The 18,658-nt window shown below is 47.5% G+C and overlaps 2 protein-coding genes across 3 annotated transcripts in view; one reads left to right on the plus strand and one right to left on the minus strand.

Moving 5' to 3' along the window:
- Nucleotides 1-5,871: 5,871 nt before the first annotated feature.
- Nucleotides 5,872-15,979, minus strand: TXNDC15 (thioredoxin domain containing 15). Its single transcript, XM_063928734.1, has 5 exons — nucleotides 15,813-15,979; nucleotides 14,566-15,047; nucleotides 10,630-10,793; nucleotides 9,600-9,730; nucleotides 5,872-6,341 (listed from the first exon to the last, which is right to left on the minus strand). Exons 1-5 carry the CDS (start codon nucleotides 15,880-15,882, stop codon nucleotides 6,145-6,147), a joined length of 1,044 nt encoding a protein of 347 aa, XP_063784804.1. The 5' UTR covers nucleotides 15,883-15,979; the 3' UTR covers nucleotides 5,872-6,144.
- Nucleotides 15,980-16,053: 74 nt separating this feature from the next.
- The window catches only part of LOC134933489 (uncharacterized), a 147,544-nt gene continuing 144,939 nt past the window's right edge, over nucleotides 16,054-18,658 (plus strand). Inside the window, exons 1-2 of one of the 2 annotated variants that reach the window (XM_063928732.1) lie at nucleotides 16,054-16,216; nucleotides 17,151-17,329. The gene's annotated coding sequence lies outside the window, so the exon portion shown is untranslated. The remainder of the gene's footprint in view (nucleotides 16,217-17,150; nucleotides 17,330-18,658) is intronic. The other variant, XM_063928731.1, reaches the window with a different exon arrangement.

Consider the following 18,658-nt stretch of genomic DNA (forward strand, 5'->3'; position numbering starts at 1 on the left):
ACCTTTGGTATGAGAGGAAGAGGAGGGAACACATAAACCGATCGGTACACCCACGGTGTTACCAGAGCGTCCACAGCTATCGCCTGCGGGTCTCTCGACCTGGCGCAATATTTTTCTAGCTTTTTGTTTAGGCGGGACGCCATCATGTCTACCTGTGGTTTTTCCCACTGGTTTACAATCATTTGAAAGACTTCTGGATGAAGTCCCCACTCTCCCGGGTGGAGGTCGTGCCTGCTGAGGAAGTCTGCTTCCCAGTTGTCCACTCCCGGAATGAACACTGCTAACAGTGCTAACACGTGATTTTCCGCCCATCGGAGAATCCTTGTGGCTTCTGCCATCGCCGTTCTGCTTCTCGTGCTGCCCTGTCGATTTACATGGGCGACCGCCGTGATGTTGTCTGACTGGATCAGTACCGGCTGGTTTTGAAGCAGGGGTTTTGCCTGACTTAGGGCATTGTAAATGGCCCTTGGTTCCAGAATATTTATGTGCAGGGAAGTCTCCTGACTTGACCATAGTCCTTGGAAGTTTCTTCCCTGTGTGACTGCTCCCCAGCCTCGAAGGCTGGCATCCGTGGTCACCAGGACCCAGTCCTGTATGCCGAATCTGCGGCCCTCTAGAAGATGAGCACTCTGCAGCCACCACAGCAGAGACACCCTTGTCCTCGGAGACAGGGTTATCAGACGATGCATCTGAAGATGCGATCCAGACCACTTGTCCAACAGGTCCCACTGAAAGGTTCTTGCATGAAACCTGCCGAATGGAATCGCTTCGTAGGAAGCTACCATTTTTCCCAGGATCCGCGTGCAGTGATGCACCGACACCTGTTTTGGTTTTAGGAGGCCTCTGACTAGAGATGACAGCTCCTTGGCCTTTTCCTCCGGGAGAAACACTTTTCTCTGTTCTGTGTCCAGAACCATCCCTAGGAACAGCAGGCGTGTCGTAGGGACCAGCTGTGACTTTGGAATGTTTAGAATCCAGCCGTGCTGTTGTAGCACTTCCCGGGATAGTGCTACCCCTACCAACAACTGCTCTCTGGACCTCGCCTTTATCAGGAGATCGTCCAAGTACGGGATAATTAAAACTCCCTTCCTTCGAAGGAGTATCATCATTTCCGCCATTACCTTGGTAAAGACCCTCGGAGCCGTGGAGAGACCGAACGGCAACGTCTGGAATTGGTAATGACAATCTTGTACCACAAACCTGAGGTACTCCTGGTGAGGATGGTAAATGGGGACATGTAGGTAAGCATCCTTGATGTCCAGCGATACCATGTAATCCCCCTCGTCCAGGCTTGCAATAAACGCCCTGAGCGATTCCATCTTGAACTTGAATTTTTTTATATATGTGTTCAAGGATTTCAAATTTAAAATGGGTCTCACCGAACCGTCCGGTTTCGGTACCACAAACATTGTGGAATAGTAACCCCTTCCTTGTTGAAGTAGGGGCACCTTTACTATCACTTGTTGTGAATACAGCTTTAGAATTGCCTGTAACACTGCCTCCCTGCCTGAGGGAGTGGTTGGCAAGGCAGATTTGAGGAAACGGCGGGGGGGAGACGTCTCGAATTCCAGTTTGTACCCCTGAGATACTACTTGAAGGATCCAGGGATCCACCCGTGAGCGAGCCCACTGATTGCTGAAATTTTTGAGACGGGCCCCCACCGTACCTAGCTCCGCCTGTGGAGCCCCAGCGTCATGCTGTGGACTTAGAGGAAGTGGGGGAGGACTTTTGCTCCTGGGAACTGGCTGTATGCTGCAGCTTTTTCCCTCTACCTCTGCCTCTGGGCAGAAAGGACGCGCCTTTAACCCGCTTGCCCCTATTGGGCCGAAAGGACTGTACCTGATAATATGGTGCTTTCTTTGGTTGTGAGGGAACATGGGGTAAAAATGTAGACTTCCCAGCTGTTGCTGTGGAAACGAGGTCCGAGAGACCATCCCCGAACAATTCCTCACCCTTATAAGGCAGAACTTCCATGTGTCGTTTGGAATCTGCATCACCTGTCCACTGCCGAGTCCATAACCCTCTCCTGGCAGAAATGGACATCGCACTAATTTTGGATGCCAGCCGGCAAATATCCCTCTGTGCATCCCTCATGTATAAAAGTGCGTCTTTTATATGCTCTATGTTTAGCAAAATAGTGTCCCTGTCTAGGGTATCTATATTTTCTGACAGGGAATCTGACCACGCAGCAGCAGCACTGCACATCCAGGCTGAAGCTATAGCCGGTCTCAGTATAACACCTGTGTGTGTATATATAGATTTCAGGATAGCCTCCTGCTTTCTATCAGCAGATTCCTTCAGGGCAGCCGTATCCGGAGACGGTAGTGCCACCTTCTTTGACAAGCGTGTGAGCGCTTTATCCACCCTAGGGGATGTTTCCCAGCGTGACCTATCCTCTGGCGGGAAAGGGTACGCCATTAGTAACCTCTTAGAAATTACCAGTTTTTTTATCAGGGGAAGCCCACGCTTCTTCACACACTTCATTTAACTCTTCAGATGGAGGAAAAGCTACTGGTAGTTTTTTCTCTCCAAACATTATACCCTTTTTTGAGGTACCGGGGGTAACATCAGAAATGTGCAACACATTTTTCATTGCCTCAATCATGTAACGTGTGGCCCTACTGGAAGTTACATTAGTCTCCCCGTCGTCGACACTGGAGTCAATATCCGTGTCGACATCTGTGTCAACCATCTGAGGTAGCGGGCGTTTTAGAGCCCCTGATGGTTTTTGAGACGCCTGGGCAGACACAGGCTGAGAAGCCGGCTGTCCCACATTTGGTATGTCGTCAAACTTTTATGTAAGGAGTCGACACTATCACGTAATTCCTTCCACAGCACCATCCACTCAGGTGTCGACCCCGCAGGGGGCGACATCACATTTACAGGCATCTGCTCCGCCTCCACATAAGCCTCCTCATCAAACATGTCGACACAGCCGTACCGACACACCGCAAACACACAGGGAATGCTCTGACAGAGGACAGGACCCCACAAAGCCCTTTGGGGAGACAGAGAGAGAGTATGCCAGCACACACCAGAGTGCTATATAACACTGGGATCCCACTATCAATGAGTGTTTTCCCTATAGCTGCTTTTTTATATATATATATATATATATATATATATATATATATATATATATATATATATAATATCTATACTGCGCCTAAATTTAGTGCCCCCCCTCTCTTTTTTACCCTTCTGTAGTATTCAGACTGCAGGGGAGAGCCAGGGAGCTTCCTTCCAGCGGAACTGTGACGGAAAAATGGCGCCAGTGTGCTGAGGGAGAAGCCCCGCCCCCTTTTCGGCTGACTTTCTCCCGCTTTTTCTGTAATACTGGCAGGGGTAATTTTACATCTATATAGCCTCTAGGACTATATATGATGTATATTTGCCAGCCAAGGTGTTATTTATTGCCCTCAGGGTGCCCCCCCCCCCCAGCGCCCTGCACCCATCAGTGACCGAAGTGTGAGGTGTACATGAGGAGCAATGGCGCACAGCTGCAGTGCTGTGCGCTACCTTGGTGAAGACCGAAGTCTTCTGCCGCCGATTTTCCGGACCTCTTCGTTGCTTCTGGCTCTGTAAGGGGGACGGCGGCGCGGCTCCGGGAACGAACACCAAGGTCGGGTCCTGCGGTCGATCCCTCTGGAGCTAATGGTGTCCAGTAGCCTAAGAAGCCCAAACTACCACCTGTTAGGTAGGTTCGCTTCTTCTCCCCTTAGTCCCTCGCTGCAGTGAGTCTGTTGCCAGCAGATCTCACTGAAAATAAAAAACCTAAATATACTTTCTTTCTAGGTGCTCAGGAGAGCCCCTAGTGTGCATCCAGCTCAGCCGGGCACAAGAATCTAACTGAAGTCTGGAGGAGGGTCTTAGTGGGAGGAGCCAGTGCACACCAGTAGTCTAAAAGCTTTCTTTATAGTTGTGCCCAGTCTCCTGCGGAGCCGCTAATCCCCATGGTCCTTACAGAGTCCCCAGCATCCACTTAGGACGTTAGAGAAATGGACATTAAGTCGACAAGCAAAACGTCACAAATGTCGACCTACGTTTTTTTTTGCATATTTCAGCCGACCTCAACATTCTGATGTTGACATTTGAAATGTGTACATTTAACTATTGCAATCCTAAAGAAGCCTTGCCAGGCGATACGCGTAGATTACAGAATCATCGATCCTGCTGGGAGCCGTGGCGGGAAGTCTGCCGGTAGACCCTCATCTACCTGGGACCCACATTGTGGAGCGGCACGCACTAGGGTACTAACATCCGCTGCATATCTTCCTTCATAGGAAAGCACCTGCACTCACGGACTAAGATCACAGTGTGTGCATATCTTTTTGAAGTGACACTTGCATTGCCTGCTTGAGAAATTACACACAAACGCTATATTGGAATACCATCTCACAGCCAGCACAACTCAGACACTGAAACACAGCAGGACTGACACTGACTTATGTTCCTGCACACTCTGAATCCTGACGTCACATTGGAGGAATACTCTTTAATTAGGACTTTGGATTCACGTTTCAGTGAGTACACAGAGCAATGCTAGGAGGTTTTTACTGAGAGAACACACAATCCTCATAGTATCCTGCCTGCGTATAGGGAAAGTAAAACGCCTAGGCGGATTTTCCCTGTTTATTTAGTTAGCGTCAGATATTTAACGCTTTACTATAATACTTCCGGAGGAGCTAGATCTTGTTACCCCAGCTGGGGAATTCTATCAGCCCTCGGGGGTTGGTATCAGGATCCCAGCGCTTGGGATGCCGGCGCTAAAATTGCCGAGACAGCGGCATCACGACACGCAGGATCCCAACACCTGTTTGGTAAATCTACTAACACTAACCTCCTAACTCCCCCCCCCCCCCTCCCCCGCAGCCTAATCCTAACCCTCCCTCCCCGCAGGGATTCCCTTGTCTGCATGTGGTGACTGGATCCTGCCCTCGGAACCACTTGTTTGTTATATCGTATTCTCTGCTATTTTGTATACCAGTATTAGGTGACGCAATTATCCGGTATTTAATATCGAGTGCCTTTCAATCGTTTTCTAATATACAGGTGTTTTTTACCTTAATAAATTGGTTTTAATATTTAATAAAGGAGTTAGTTTATTTAACGGACAAGGTATACGCTGACATTTTCTCTATATTTCTTTCCGTTATTATTTAAGTCTGGCGCGTTGGATCTTCCCGCTACTTCAGCACCACCAGTGCGTGTCACCTAGGTGGTCATTCCGAGTTGTTCGCTAGCTACATTCGTGAGGCAAAAAAACGGCACTTCTGCGCATGCGGCGCAATGTGCACGCGCAACGTACTATTACAATGAACGATGTAGTTTCACACAGGGACTAGCGAAGCTTTTCAGTCGCACTGCTGGCTGCAGAGTGATTGACAGGAAGAGGGCGTTTCTGGGTGTCAACAGACCGTTTTCCGGGAGTGTTCGAAAAAACGCAGGCGTGCCAGGAAAAACGCAGGCGTGACTGGGCGAACGCAGGGCGTGTTTGTGACGTCAAAACAGGAACTGAACAGTCTGAAGTCATCGCAAGCGCTGAGTAGGTTTTGAGCTACTCTAAAATTGCACAAAAAAGCTTTGTAGCCGCTCTGCGATCCTTTCGTTCGCACTTCTGCTAAGCTAAAATACACTCCCAGTGGGAGGCGGCATAGCGTTTGCATGGCTGCTAAAAACAGCTAGCGAGCAATCAATTCGGAATGACCACCTTAATTCAGTGCACAGTATATCGCAGTGAACAAGCCAGCCTTCCCGACAGGTGCGTACAAATAGAAGTTACAGCCATTTAAAACATGATTATTTGCCTTTCAAGTTCTGCGTCTTTTGTTTCTAACTTTTTTAAATAAGAATCACAATCTGACGACAGAGGAAAACTCCACACCGTATTGTTTTATGTGGTATTTACAGAATAGGATCTCCATAAGAGATAAACGCTGGTGACATACTGTATGTACACCAGTTTCCACTTTCAGGAATAGGACAGTTCTACCGACAAATAACTTAATAACATTCCTACGGAGGAGTTCACAGTTGGCTGATCCTGAAAGCTGTAAGTCACACTGGTTGGTAAATGACGGGACGCCGAGACCCACAGCGCTGGGCGCACGAGCCAGGCTACGGCTGTTTGTTCACACTGCGCCGTTACTCCTGATGTTCATGCTCTTGCCCGGGTATGAGCCAGCGAATGCTCTCAGTCTGTAGGGTGGCATACAGTATGAAGACGGTCACGTAGAGTATGGAGAAAGCAAGCAGCCAATCGATGCCAGCCTGAGGGTTGCAGGGCAACGGTCCTTCATGATCTGCTTCCGTCAACACAATATCCGGCTCTGCTTCAATTCCTGGAAGGGAAGTCGAGATAAGAGAACATTTCTCAACATTATGGTATAACATACAGTGGGGCAGATGTATTAACCTGGAGAAGGCATAAGGAAGTGATAAACCAGTGATATATGCAGGGTTATAAAGACACCAGCCAATCAGCTCCAATATGTAAATTAACAGTTAGGATCTGATTGGCTGGTGCCTTTATCACCTTGCACATATCACTGGTTTATCACTTCCTTATGCCTTCTCCAGGTTAATACATCTGCCCCAGTGTTCTCCCCGGAACCTTTTTCACGGGCGCACGGCCTAGCTGTTTGACAGCCAAACAGTTGCAGCATCAGTCACCCTGGTCCGGCCCGATCTGAACTATACAAGAGTGCACTGTCGCTTAGGGTGGCAGACAGCAGAGGGCACTGTAACAGAAATGCTCACTGCATGGAGCCGCCCCCCTGCCGGGAGGGGGGCTCCTCCTCCACTCTGCCTCGATCTGGCACACCCCGCACCAGAGGCGAGCAGTGCAGACACACAGGCACCCTTCTCTGACCCAGAGCTCGCCAAACCGTGAAATGCCAGAGGGCTGTCACATGATGTGTTGCTGCTGATTCTTACCTCCTGTGATAGGGGCAGACCAGCCCCTGAGTTCTCAACCCACCCCTCCTTCCCCCTCCCAGGCTACTTCATAATGCCGCCCAGCTGGAAAAGAAATCTGGGGAGAACACTGACATGAATGTAAACACAGAAAAATAGATATGTGCAAATATGTACTATAGTCATCCTTAACTCTTAACAGTAGGACAGTACAGGGTAAACAGAACATTACATTACAGTAACAGCAACCATTCTGGGCTAAATGGCCACTTAATAGGTGAAGGCAGCCATTGAAGTGATAGACAAGAGGACTGTGAGAACCTAGGAGCTTACAATCTAGGGGAGATAGACCTGAGGGCAGGAGGAAGGCGAGGCAGAGATGACTGAGGTAGGAGGGTGGGGTAAGCATCCTGGTGACAAATTTATGTGGTGGAGGGGTAGGCTTTGATGAACAGGTGGGTTTTCAGTGCGCGTTTGAAGCTATGCAAGGTTGGGGAGAGCCTGACTGAACGGGGGAGCTTGTTCCAGTAAAGGGGAAGCCGCACGGGTGAAGTCTTGGATTCGAGCGTAAGTTGCAGTAACCAGGGCAGAGGAGATGGTCGATAGCCGACTAGAGGGCGAGAGAGGTTATTTAAGGAGATGAGGTTGGAATTGTAGGGAGCAGTGGAGCTAAAGAGGGTCTTGCATATGAGTTGAGCAGTTTGAAGAGGATTCTGTAAGGGAATGGGAGCCAGTGCAGGTTTTGGCGGGAGAACGGTGGGAGAGGAAGATAAGTCTAGATACAGCATTGAGAACAGATCGGAAGGGAGCGAACTGGGAATGTGGCTGGCCAGTGACGTTAAGTGAGATTGCTGTAAGAGTGAACTGTACAGCTAGACTGTGTTTCCTGTACAAGCATTTTCTCCCATGTACAATTTCCCACTAGATGTATTACCCACTGTGTCACAGAGGAAGCACTAATTATTATTATTATCCTTTATTTATATGGCGCCACAAGGGATCCGCAGCGCCCAATTACAGAGTACATAAATAATCAAACATAAATAATCAAACAGGAAAACAGCAACTTACAGTTGATGACAGTATAGGACAAGTACAGGGTAAATAAACATAGTTACATCAGCAGATGACACTGGAATAAGTATCAGGTGGCAGAAGAAGAGGTGAAGAGTCTGAGGGGGAGAGGTAGGGAATTCCAGAGTAGTGGAGCAGCACGTGAAAAATCTTGGAGATAGGAGTGGGAGGAAGTAATCCGTAGGCAGGAGAGTCGTGGTACATTAGCAGAGTGAAGAGGATGGGTGGGAGTGTAAAGGGAGATAAGGTCAGAGATGTAGATGGTAGAGGAGTGGGTGAGGGCTTTGTAAGCGAGTGTGAGAAGCTTGAAATGGATTCTGAAAGGGAAGGGGAGCCAGTGAAGGTCTAGTAAGAGAGGAGAGGTGGACGTAGTGCGTTTGGTGAGGAAGATGAGCCGGGCAGCAGCATTGAGGATAGATTGGAGTGGAGAGAGGTGTTTGTCAGGAATGCCAGTCAGGAGGAGATTACAGTAGTCCAGTCTGGAGATGACCAGTGAGTGGATAAGAGTCTTAGTAGCATCCTGGGTCAGAAAGGGTCTGATCCTGGAAATATTTTTTAGATGAAAACGGCAGGTTTGTGAGAGGTGCCGAGTGTGTGAACTAATCACGTGTGAACTGTCCTGCAGGTGCTGGCACATGCATTAAAAATTCACATCACTTGATACACACTGGATGCATTCCTGTGTGTTTATGAATGCTTTCAGAATGCAAATATAACAGCGCTGTTCCCATGTATATCAATGGGCCATTCATTTCAACTAGATTCCAGTGTGTAGAAACCCCACTGAAACTACTGGGTCATTGAAATGAATGAGAGAAGCTCTGCCAGAAAATACTGTAGATTATTCTTGTTTTTTTTTTTTTAAACATAGAAAGAAAAAAAGAGGGATAACGGGCATGGATCTGCTTTGTAGCCCCATGTTGGGCAGCCTGAGGTTTGTCCCTATGAAATAGAGGGACAAAGAGTGTGTGGTCTCCGAAAACAGTGGAAACCAGTCCTTTCTCAGACAGACAGCCTTGGCCAGTTCACGGTGGTGGCAGCCAGGCTGTTTAATGTGGAGCTAGAGTCTCTATAGAGAACTGAAGGAAAGAGGCTGCAAAACTATCAAAACGATTATTTTATATTGGAATGTCGACGCTGAGAATGTCAATGGATCACCGAGGTGAGTATAGGATAGTTAGGGTTAGGCACTAGGAGGAGGGCTAGGGTTATGCTGTGAGGGTAGGGGGGCGGGACACTTAGGATTAGGCTGCAGGAGGGGAAGGTCAAGGTTAGGCTGTGGTAGGGTTGGGTTATGGTTAAAATACTTACCTATAAGTACAAAATAATGGTTATTAATGAGACTGCTGGAATAGGAGACATATGGCTGTACTATGAAAATGTATAGCTGTATGCAGGCGCAAAGCTCTATCTGATAACAAGGTTATCAATAGTTTATCATATAGAAGGTATGATATATGTTTGATAAATGAGCTGTGCAATACGAGGTGTAATACAGCGTATACACCATTCCAAGCATATACTTAGCGACCATAAACAAACATGATGCCCATAAAATGTCAGCAAATGAATAAGACCAGCTCAGCGCTGTCTACGCTCACTCTCTGTACCTGACTGGTTGAATATAAAGGACTTGAGAGCCTCCAAGGTTCGTTCTGTGTGGTTAAATCTGGCCATAGGCTTCGCGCCTTGAAACAGGAGGATGTTGGGAACAGCCACTGTACCAAATCGTGTGGAGAGACTAGGAAACAAATAACACGCAATAGTCACCAAGCTATAAAGGATGCAAATATAATAGTGTAACCAAAACGTCACAACACGGAACCCAGCAATAGATGGACTGGGGGACATTGCTCTTTTTGTTCAAAAAAAATATTCAGATTACTATTTTGTCAATATATTACACCACAGAACCCAGTATTTGTTATTAATTACTGTTTTTTCCCCTCTCTCGGAAGAAGATGTTTCAAAGTTTGGAGAGAGATAAAGTACCAACCAGCTCCTAACTGTCATTTTTCAAACACAGCCTGTAACGGGTTCGGTATGATTGACCGCCGCACGAGATGCCAAATGTCAGTATACCAACCTCGGCATCCCGAGCAGTAGAATGCCAGCAGGGAACGAGTGCAACGAAGTTCCTTCGGGCTTGGTGGCGAGCTATGCTCCCTCTATAGGTGTCGTGGACACCTATAGAGGGGAAATCACCTACTTCACCGGTATACCGGCAGCGGTATGGTGCCCCCCCGCCAGGATCCCGGTGTCGGGATTGTGACAGCCGGGATCCCGATGAGCGGAATGCTAACCGCATACCCCTGTAACATGGCAGTTAGAAGCTGATTGGCTGGTACTTTATCTCTCTGCAAGGTTTGATACATCGCCTCCTCTGCATGTGGCCTGTGCATCCCTATGTACTATTATACAGTTTTGGTTGTGGATACCGTTGTTAGCTATTAGGTGGTCATCAGGAAGGTCTGTGTATGGGGAATAACAGAAGTGTTTGGAGACTGTAGATGTGTGCTATGTCGCAACGCTCTGGAAGTGACATCACTGGTACTGGTGGGAGGGGTCAGAGTTCAGACCAATTGTCAATACATGCCAATGAGATGACATCACGCCGCAGAGCAATAGACAGATATATACCTGCTGTGCTGGGAAGCATCCAGTGCCAAAAAATTCAGAGTTGGGAACGCTCTTGGCAGGGCATTAAAATGAGGTGCTAGGGAAGCCGAAAACCGACACCAAGGGGTGAAGAACAAGACCATGGTGCATTCACTGCTGTTTGGGTTAAGCATCTCCATAAGGTCCTGCAGAATAGAGACCAATATACAATTATTGGCCAACATGAAGCAGGAACTATTGCCAAACTTTAAACAACAAGAGACATTTTGCAACAGTTGGAACACTTCAATGTGGTAAATTAAGCACTCCAGGCGTGCAGACACCAAATATACTAATCTATTACATATGGGCATTATTAATATTAAAATCTTAAAAGCCTTTGCATATAGGTATTCATTCTTATGTCATGTTATTGTTCGTTTTACAGCCTTGGTGTTACTGCTTGCACACTTGCAGCCCCAGGGGGTGGCGACATTTCCAGGGGAAGGGATACCGGAATAAAATACTTTATGTAAGTGGTAGAGCAGCTTTAAGCTACAGCTGTGTCCCCATACATATAGCCTCAATATGCCTGGCAGCGCGAGATGTCTGGGATACGTGTGCCGCCAGGTCCCCGTGCTACTCTGCTAGTGTCAGGCGTCTTTTTTTCGCCGAAAATGCATCTTCGGCTGTGTACATATTAGAAGATATGTCGCTCGTCCAGCGGATGGGACTGTCATATTACCGCGCGCTCCTGCCTGCTGACATCAGGGGTCGTCCCATCTGCTGTGCTGGACGGCTGATGGGATGACACGGTGCCTGACAGCATATAGCCGATTGCGGCCATGGGCGATATAGTGCACGATCGTCATCTCACCGCAAAGCAATGTGACTAGGACGCACCAGTAGACTGCTGATAAATGTAATTTCTCGTTCATCCACTAGGGGACACTGGCAGATTACACTGGGGTATTGACGTGTGGCTAGCGGTAAGTGGCACTAAGAAAATTTAGATGTGTGAAGCTCCTCCCCCTCAACTACCCATCATCCCCAGTTAGAAAAATGTGCCCTAGGGAGCTGGTCACACTGGATCTAGCTCCAGTATCCACTTAGGTAGTTTTTCTTTATCTATATGAGGGCTCACTGTCTACCCTTCCCCACTTGATTCAAAAGTGGAGAAATGGGTCTTTTTCAGGTTACCAGGGATCATCCTAAAGCCGCTGTTATACCACCCTGGGTCCCTACAGCCCCTTACTAAAGGGACCGACAGCCCCACTACAACAAAACGCCGCAATCCGGGAAACACACATCGACCTCACCTTGAGTATCTTCAATCTCTTCCCTTCACTAGCCGGCACGGGACCCGCAATTATAGGGCGTGCCAACAAGTGGGGGTTACCACGGACGGGGGCTGGGACGTACGGCACACGGCGACTCTGTTACGCCATGCTCACTAATACACGGCATGGCTGATGGGACGACACAGTGCCTGAGAGCATATAGCAGATTGCGGCCAATGAGCAATATAGCGCAAGAGGACATCTCACCGCAAAGCGATGTGACTAGGACGCACCACCAGACTGTGCTGAATAATTCAATATGCAACACTTTTATATACGTGTGGGACTGAGTCTGAAAACGGAGCACGGCGGAACTTGGCTTGGAAAATGCTGCGGCCGCTGCATCGTACAACTTTGTATACAGATTCAGAGACTCAGTCGCACAGAGAGATACAAGTGTCGCATATCAAATTAATCAGCACTGTCTACTGCTACTGTTGGGTCTCAGTCATATCTCATTGCGACAAAGACGCATTTTCAACAAAAAGATGAAAAAAAGACGCCACCGCTAGCTGAGTTTCATGGGACCTGGCGCTCCGAGAGAGTCAGCAATGAGAAGTGAGGACACATTTGTACCTAAGCTCCAGACAACAGAATGACTAAGTGATCTGCAAAACAATAAATAGTGATACAGTGAAAAGAGTGCAGAAGTGAGCCAGTGGGGAAGTTGCCCATGGCAACCAATAAGCATTGAAGTAACATTTATAATTTGCATACTATTAAAATTATACACAGCAGCTGATTGGTTGCCATGGGCAACTTCTCCACAGCCTCACTTCTCCACTCTTTTCACTGCTTAGTACATCTCCCCCAAAGGAAAAGAAAACCTGGATCAAAACCGTTAAACAAAGAAGGGAAACTCTAGACTTTTGGGAAATATTTGATGCACACAAAATGGAAGCTCACAGGTAAATACAACTGGTATTTACATGTGGGCTAGAAGCCTAAAGGATCCCTAAGCTGTAGCCGAATGGAGGGAAATTACTTCTTTTCTCCTGCCTCTGTCTGTGGTTGATGTGACCCTAACATCACATAATGGGGCAGATGTATTAAGCCTGGAGAAGTGATAAAACAGTAATAAGTGGAAGGTGATAACACACCAGCCAAGCATTACAGATTTGAAAAATGACAGGAGCGGATTGGCTGGTGCGTTATCACCTTGCACTTATCACTTCTTTATCACTTCTCCAGGCTTAATACATCTGCCCCAATGTCACTATGCAATCTCTCGGAATGTCTGGATAGTGTGAGATCACATTTGTTTTTTTTAATCGACAAGAAGTGGTAACGCAGATGAGTAAGAAGCTAACTGAACTCGTTGCCAATCAGAACAACACTAATATGGCACTTTGTGTTGCCATATCTGAAAAAACTGGACCCATCAACATCTAAACCAGAGGCGCATAAGATAACCTGGAAGTCAGCAGAATACTTGAATGTGCAAGGGAAGTGTGACATCAATAAAAAGGTCTTGTAGTATTTTTGTTGTGGGCGGGTTGACTACCAGGCTCGGGGTATTGGAATAACCCTGATCTACTGGTTCCCAAACTTGGTCGTCAAGGCACCTTAACAGTCCAGGTTTTAAGGATATCCATGGTTGAGCACACATGGTTACATCAAATTATTGAGGTACTAATTAAGTCACCTTTGCTCAAGGTACCTTAACCGTCCAGGTTTTAAGGATATCCATGGTTGAGGCAACCTTATAAAATTCCAGAACCGCCCACATAACCTTCATAAACTTTCCTATCTAATTACATCCCCACTGTACAGTCCACTCATATCCTCACGTTTTCTCTTTCTTCACTTTCCCACCCTCCTCACGGGAGGCAGTCAATTGACCGCCTGCCGGGATCCCGGCGGTCAGGATACCGACGCCGGAATCCCGACACCAGCTGAAATACCGGCGGTCGGACTCCTGACTGCCAGCTGGTTACCCCTCTTGGGTGGTGGTCCATGCCACCACCCGGAGGGGAATAGAAACCTGTGGCGACCGAAGCGTGGTGAGCGCAGCGAGCCCACAAGGGTAAAATGCTGCGCTCGCCGCCGGGATCCCGGCATCTGTCTCCTGACCGCCGGGATCTCGTACTAATCCCCTCCGCACCCCAGGCCAACATCACGGTATGACCATATCATGCAGCCCACCAAGAACCTGTGCAATCTGGTGGACCACTAAGCAATAGATAGCACCTATCTTTGTGTATCCATGCCTATTTCCCTATAGATTGTAAGCTTGCGAGCAGGGCCCTCCTACCTCTGACTATTATATTCAGTTTTGTTTTATCACTGTTGTTTCCAATTGTAAAGTGCAATGGAATTTGCTGCACTATATAAGAAACTGTTGTTAATAATAATAATAATGGTTAAATCAAATTACTGAGGTACTAATTAAGTCACCTCTGCTCAAGCATGCATATTCTTAAAACCTGGACTGTTAGGGGGCCTTGACAACAGATCTTGGGGACCTCTGTCCTGATCTAAAACAGCTATAACAATATAGAGCAGTGATGTGCGTCTCTTGTTACACCTAATATAGAGTCGTTTTCAATGTACCTCTATAATAAACGAACGTCATACAGGCAACTTGTGAAGAATGAGCCGTTCACAGGCTATAATTACTTCTGGAGACATGCCGTACCTGGGACACATTGAGGACTTGCAAAGTGAAATTCTCCATGCCGGTGATATTGCGCTCTTCGCAGCTGACTTTCAGGGGCTTACCGCTATCGGTAGTGTTCGTGTCATCCGCCCTGGATTGTTCCGCCTCTGGTGCACTTGTATCAGTATTCTGTGTTTTTGTTATAACCTGGTTATCTGATGGGGCTGGCGAATCATTGTTAGCGCTGCATTTGGCGTCATACTTTGCTGCATCACACACAGAGTCAGGAGCTTCCGTGACGAGCCTGTCCTTCACCTCCGGCGGTACCATAGAGAGGATGACAGCAGGGTCTGCCTGTATGTCTGTAGTCTGCATCGCATCTGCAATCTCCGCAGTCTTGTACTGAATACTCTCTGAGCCGCGGACGTCTTCATTGTTTACTGCTGAGGGGATGGCGTCTGTGCTCTGCAGCATTACTCTCTGGCTGTCATCTTCTGGACGTAGGTCTTCATTCTGTATTCCTATGGGAGCAAAATGCATCTATTACCACTACTGTTCCTGGCCAATCAATTCCTTTTAGGCATTAGCCAGGTCATCAAGACCCGGGTAGCAGCTGTCACACCTAAGCCAGGTCATCTACCCGGTTTGCAAGTCCTGGGAAAAACCATGCTAGCGATCAGGGTAGCGGACTTGGGACGCTCAACCTGGGTAGACTTTTGCAGACATAAGCAGGTCCCGGGATGATGCGGGTTTAAGTGCAGAAACCCAGGTTTTAGGCTTATGTCTGAAAGAGGATTAGGGCACATTTAGCTTAGGGCACATTAGTTGTAGTCATAGTTGTACAACACATATACACACACATACATATACCGGCCACTTCTGCTACCCCCTCAGCAGCACCCCCTGTCCCTGCCCGACCCGGTATCACCATTCCCAGCTCTCTTCTCTGCTGTCGGAGCAGGGGCACACACCACAGCCATTAGGTCATCACGCAAACATGCAGGATGACCTCATTTAGATCATCAACCGATTTTATAATATAGGTGCACAGATGATTCACTGGTCTCCTGGATACAGCCATTGTTTCAGGAGTGATTAACTTTGAACAATTAATATAAAATATGGATATCACTGCCTGTACTATGTTGTAAAGTAGACTATAGTGTGGTTTTATATATAGATATTATCTCAGTGTCAGGGGTGCAGAGCTGTATACAGCAGGCAGTGCATGTGTGTCTGGCCACTGATAGGAGACATGGGGGGGAGAGGGTGTGGTCTGCTCTCACCTGGGGCCCCCGGGATTAGGGACAGGGCGCAGAGGCCACAAAGGAGCACAGCACGCAGACACAGCTCCATACTAGCCCCGCAGCTCACACATCACCGCCGGATTCCACCTCCCAAAGAGGCGGCTGCAGCTGCTGCTGGTCAACGATCACTTCTGCGTAACCCGGTAGAAGCACATTCGCGGGAGGCCATACCGGATGGAAATTATGTGTCTGTACTACAGCGGCCATTTTGTTGAAGACCGCCGGATAGAATAGTGTTCCTCATCTACAGGAAAATGGACACCGATCCCCAGTAGTATGTAGTATGTTGGTAGCTGCTAGATCCCCTTCAGTTAGTGTACCCACCGCTTGACCGCAATCAAACTCCTGCTGCGGCGCGGTGAACCGCTGCGGGATGCACTGAGGTGAGAGGCTGGGGCAGCAGCTGGGGGGATTTGAAAGGCACAGTGCCATATGGGCGGGAGGACTAACAGGCTGCCTGTTTGGGCAGGTCAGGCGAACATTGGGGACATTTGGGACACATAGGTGGCCATGCGGGCTAACTTGCTGGGGGAAGAGGGGGGGGTGGCAGGGAAGGGAGATGCTGGGTGCAAACAGGTTGCAAGGTGTGGCAACATTCTGCCTTGGGGGGAGGGGGCAGAGCAGGAAGACACTGGGGGCATTTGGGGTGCATAAGTGGCCATGTGTGGAGGTAAAAGGTATTGCAAGCCCTGGGACAGTTGGGTTACACAGGTGGCTATGTGGGGAGGGGAAGGGAGATGCTTTGAGCAACTGGCTTGCAGAGGGGTGCCAAGTAGACTAACAGACTACTTGGGAGCCGGGGCAGTGAGACTCGGGGGGGAAATTGGGGTACACAGGGATTGGGAGGGGCGGCAATTGCTGCAATGCTCATAATTTTCCTGTTGTCACTTTTTTCCGGTCTTCCTGTCCTTTCCCTTATCTGCCAATTCTTTGCCTACTCCTTTTTTTCCGTTGCCCTTCTCTACTCATTTTCCCCATCTATTTCGCTCACTCTAGAGGTCTGTTCATGTAGAAAAAAAAAAAGTGTATTACTGTACATCAGTCCGATGTGATATATAGCTTCGATGAGTAGCCATTCATGCATTTTGTTAATTGCTAAAAATAAACTATTAACACTTTTCTATTTTTGTTAAAAAATTCTTACTTTGCAGAATTTTTTCCATACCTGCCTAACACATTTGCACAGTATTGTATATTTATCAATTGAAGTGTCAATTGCGTTAAACTGTCGTTTATGACTATAAACACTCTTCACCTACATTATAACCATACAAATTGTTACCACTTGCGTAATAATTCTTTTTGTTCCCTTAACAGTATGTACAAAAGTTGAAATAATTTCAGAGCCAGTCTCCCACTGTCGCTCTATTCTAATCCGTTGATGATATATAAACTTTGTTAGGATGCTCTGCAGTGTCTGTCACTGGCCATTTCTCAGGGTTGGAGTGGATGACCTTTATACTTCATCATTGGTGTACATATAAGTTTGGCCAAAGGTGAGTTAGTTTGTTATGTAAACGGTCAATAACATCCTATAAACTCTGCATTGGGCATTAGGAACTGGAATCCACCAGAATGAGACCCCGGAACGATAACGTTAAGTTCCCCTTCCGTAAATGTTAGCCGGTGACATCACAGGCCATGTGACAGTCCATTTTACGCATGCACTTCAACAGGGTAGCATCTAGTTTCCCTTCATGGAGAGGACCTTTCCCATAAGCCATGTAACAAACTATTTGGAATAGTAACCTGTGGTGAGCGAAGCACCAAGCCCGAAGCGTGGAGAGCGTCCATTGGTGCATAGTCAAAAAGAAAAAACCTATCTGAACAGCAGGGAACAAAAATGTACGTAAACAGAAGTGGAAATAGAAGGCTCATAATAAATAGTCTAGTTCCTCTTCAGTTACTGAAACAGAGGGAGATCTAGTCTCTACCACCCTGGAACCGATCATGGTGAACCTATTCACAGCACTTACTATATGTCCATGAATTTGGGGCTGGAACCAACTAACGGGACCTCGGGGAACAAACAAGTAGAAACCATAATGGAATACTAGGCTGGAATCAAGAACTCAGAACTGAGGCTAGATGTGGGAAGCTCAGTACTGTGCATCTGACATAGATACCTAGACCTAGGGCCCACACTCCAGTACGCAGAACTGGAAATGCAAGCTGGAACTCAGGACTAGCCCAAGCTACCAGATAACATGAATACAGGTACAAAATACTTACGCCAATGGTATGCTGCCTGGTGACAGGTATATGATGGTGTAAGTAGCGGGAAAGGTGCTAGATAGAAGCAAGACACTGCTAGGACAGATGTAGAATGGTAATGCAGAGTCCTTGATGGAGAAGAACCAATAGATGGAATGTGGAATCCCGGTTAAGCAATGACAGCAGTAAAGGTGGACCTTGATGGAGCACCAGTGAAGTCACAGTAAAGTTTTCAGGTGACAAGAGCACTCGTAGATTAACAGGAGAATACAGTAGCGCAGGTAAACAAGAGAGCTTGCAGGTATACACAGGAACAGGAACTGAAGCCCTGAGGCAAGGAGAATCATCTACCCAAGAAGTGAGTTCTGGCAAAGAGTAAGTCACAGAACCTGATTTAAAAAGGGCACTCTCATCCTCTATTGCTAGCAGTGGTCACATGACCGTAGCTTCTGAGATCCGATTGGACTGGAGTGTTTAAATGACCAAATTCAATATGGCTGCACCCATGTAGCCAGGATGTCTGTAAATAATGGAGATGCTGATTCTCAGGAATATTGCAGATGGCCAGGAGATGTGCAGGACACCATGATATAGCAATGCCAGACAGCATA

This window comes from Pseudophryne corroboree, chromosome 6 (genome assembly GCF_028390025.1).
Source record: "Pseudophryne corroboree isolate aPseCor3 chromosome 6, aPseCor3.hap2, whole genome shotgun sequence".
Taxonomy (NCBI): Eukaryota; Metazoa; Chordata; class Amphibia; order Anura; family Myobatrachidae; genus Pseudophryne; species Pseudophryne corroboree.

Excerpts from the sequence above, each read along its gene's own strand:
- TXNDC15 (XM_063928734.1), bottom strand. The coding sequence starts at position 15,882 with ATGGAGCTGTGTCTGCGTGCTGTGCTCCTTTGTGGCCTCTGCGCCCTG. Across the intron at positions 15,048-15,812 it reads CCTAATCCCGGGGGCCCCAG|GAATACAGAATGAAGACCTA; the intron begins GTGAGAGCAGAC and ends TTGCTCCCATAG. Across the intron at positions 6,342-9,599 it reads CTTTATATTCAACCAGTCAG|GAATTGAAGCAGAGCCGGAT; the intron begins GTACAGAGAGTG and ends CTTCCCTTCCAG.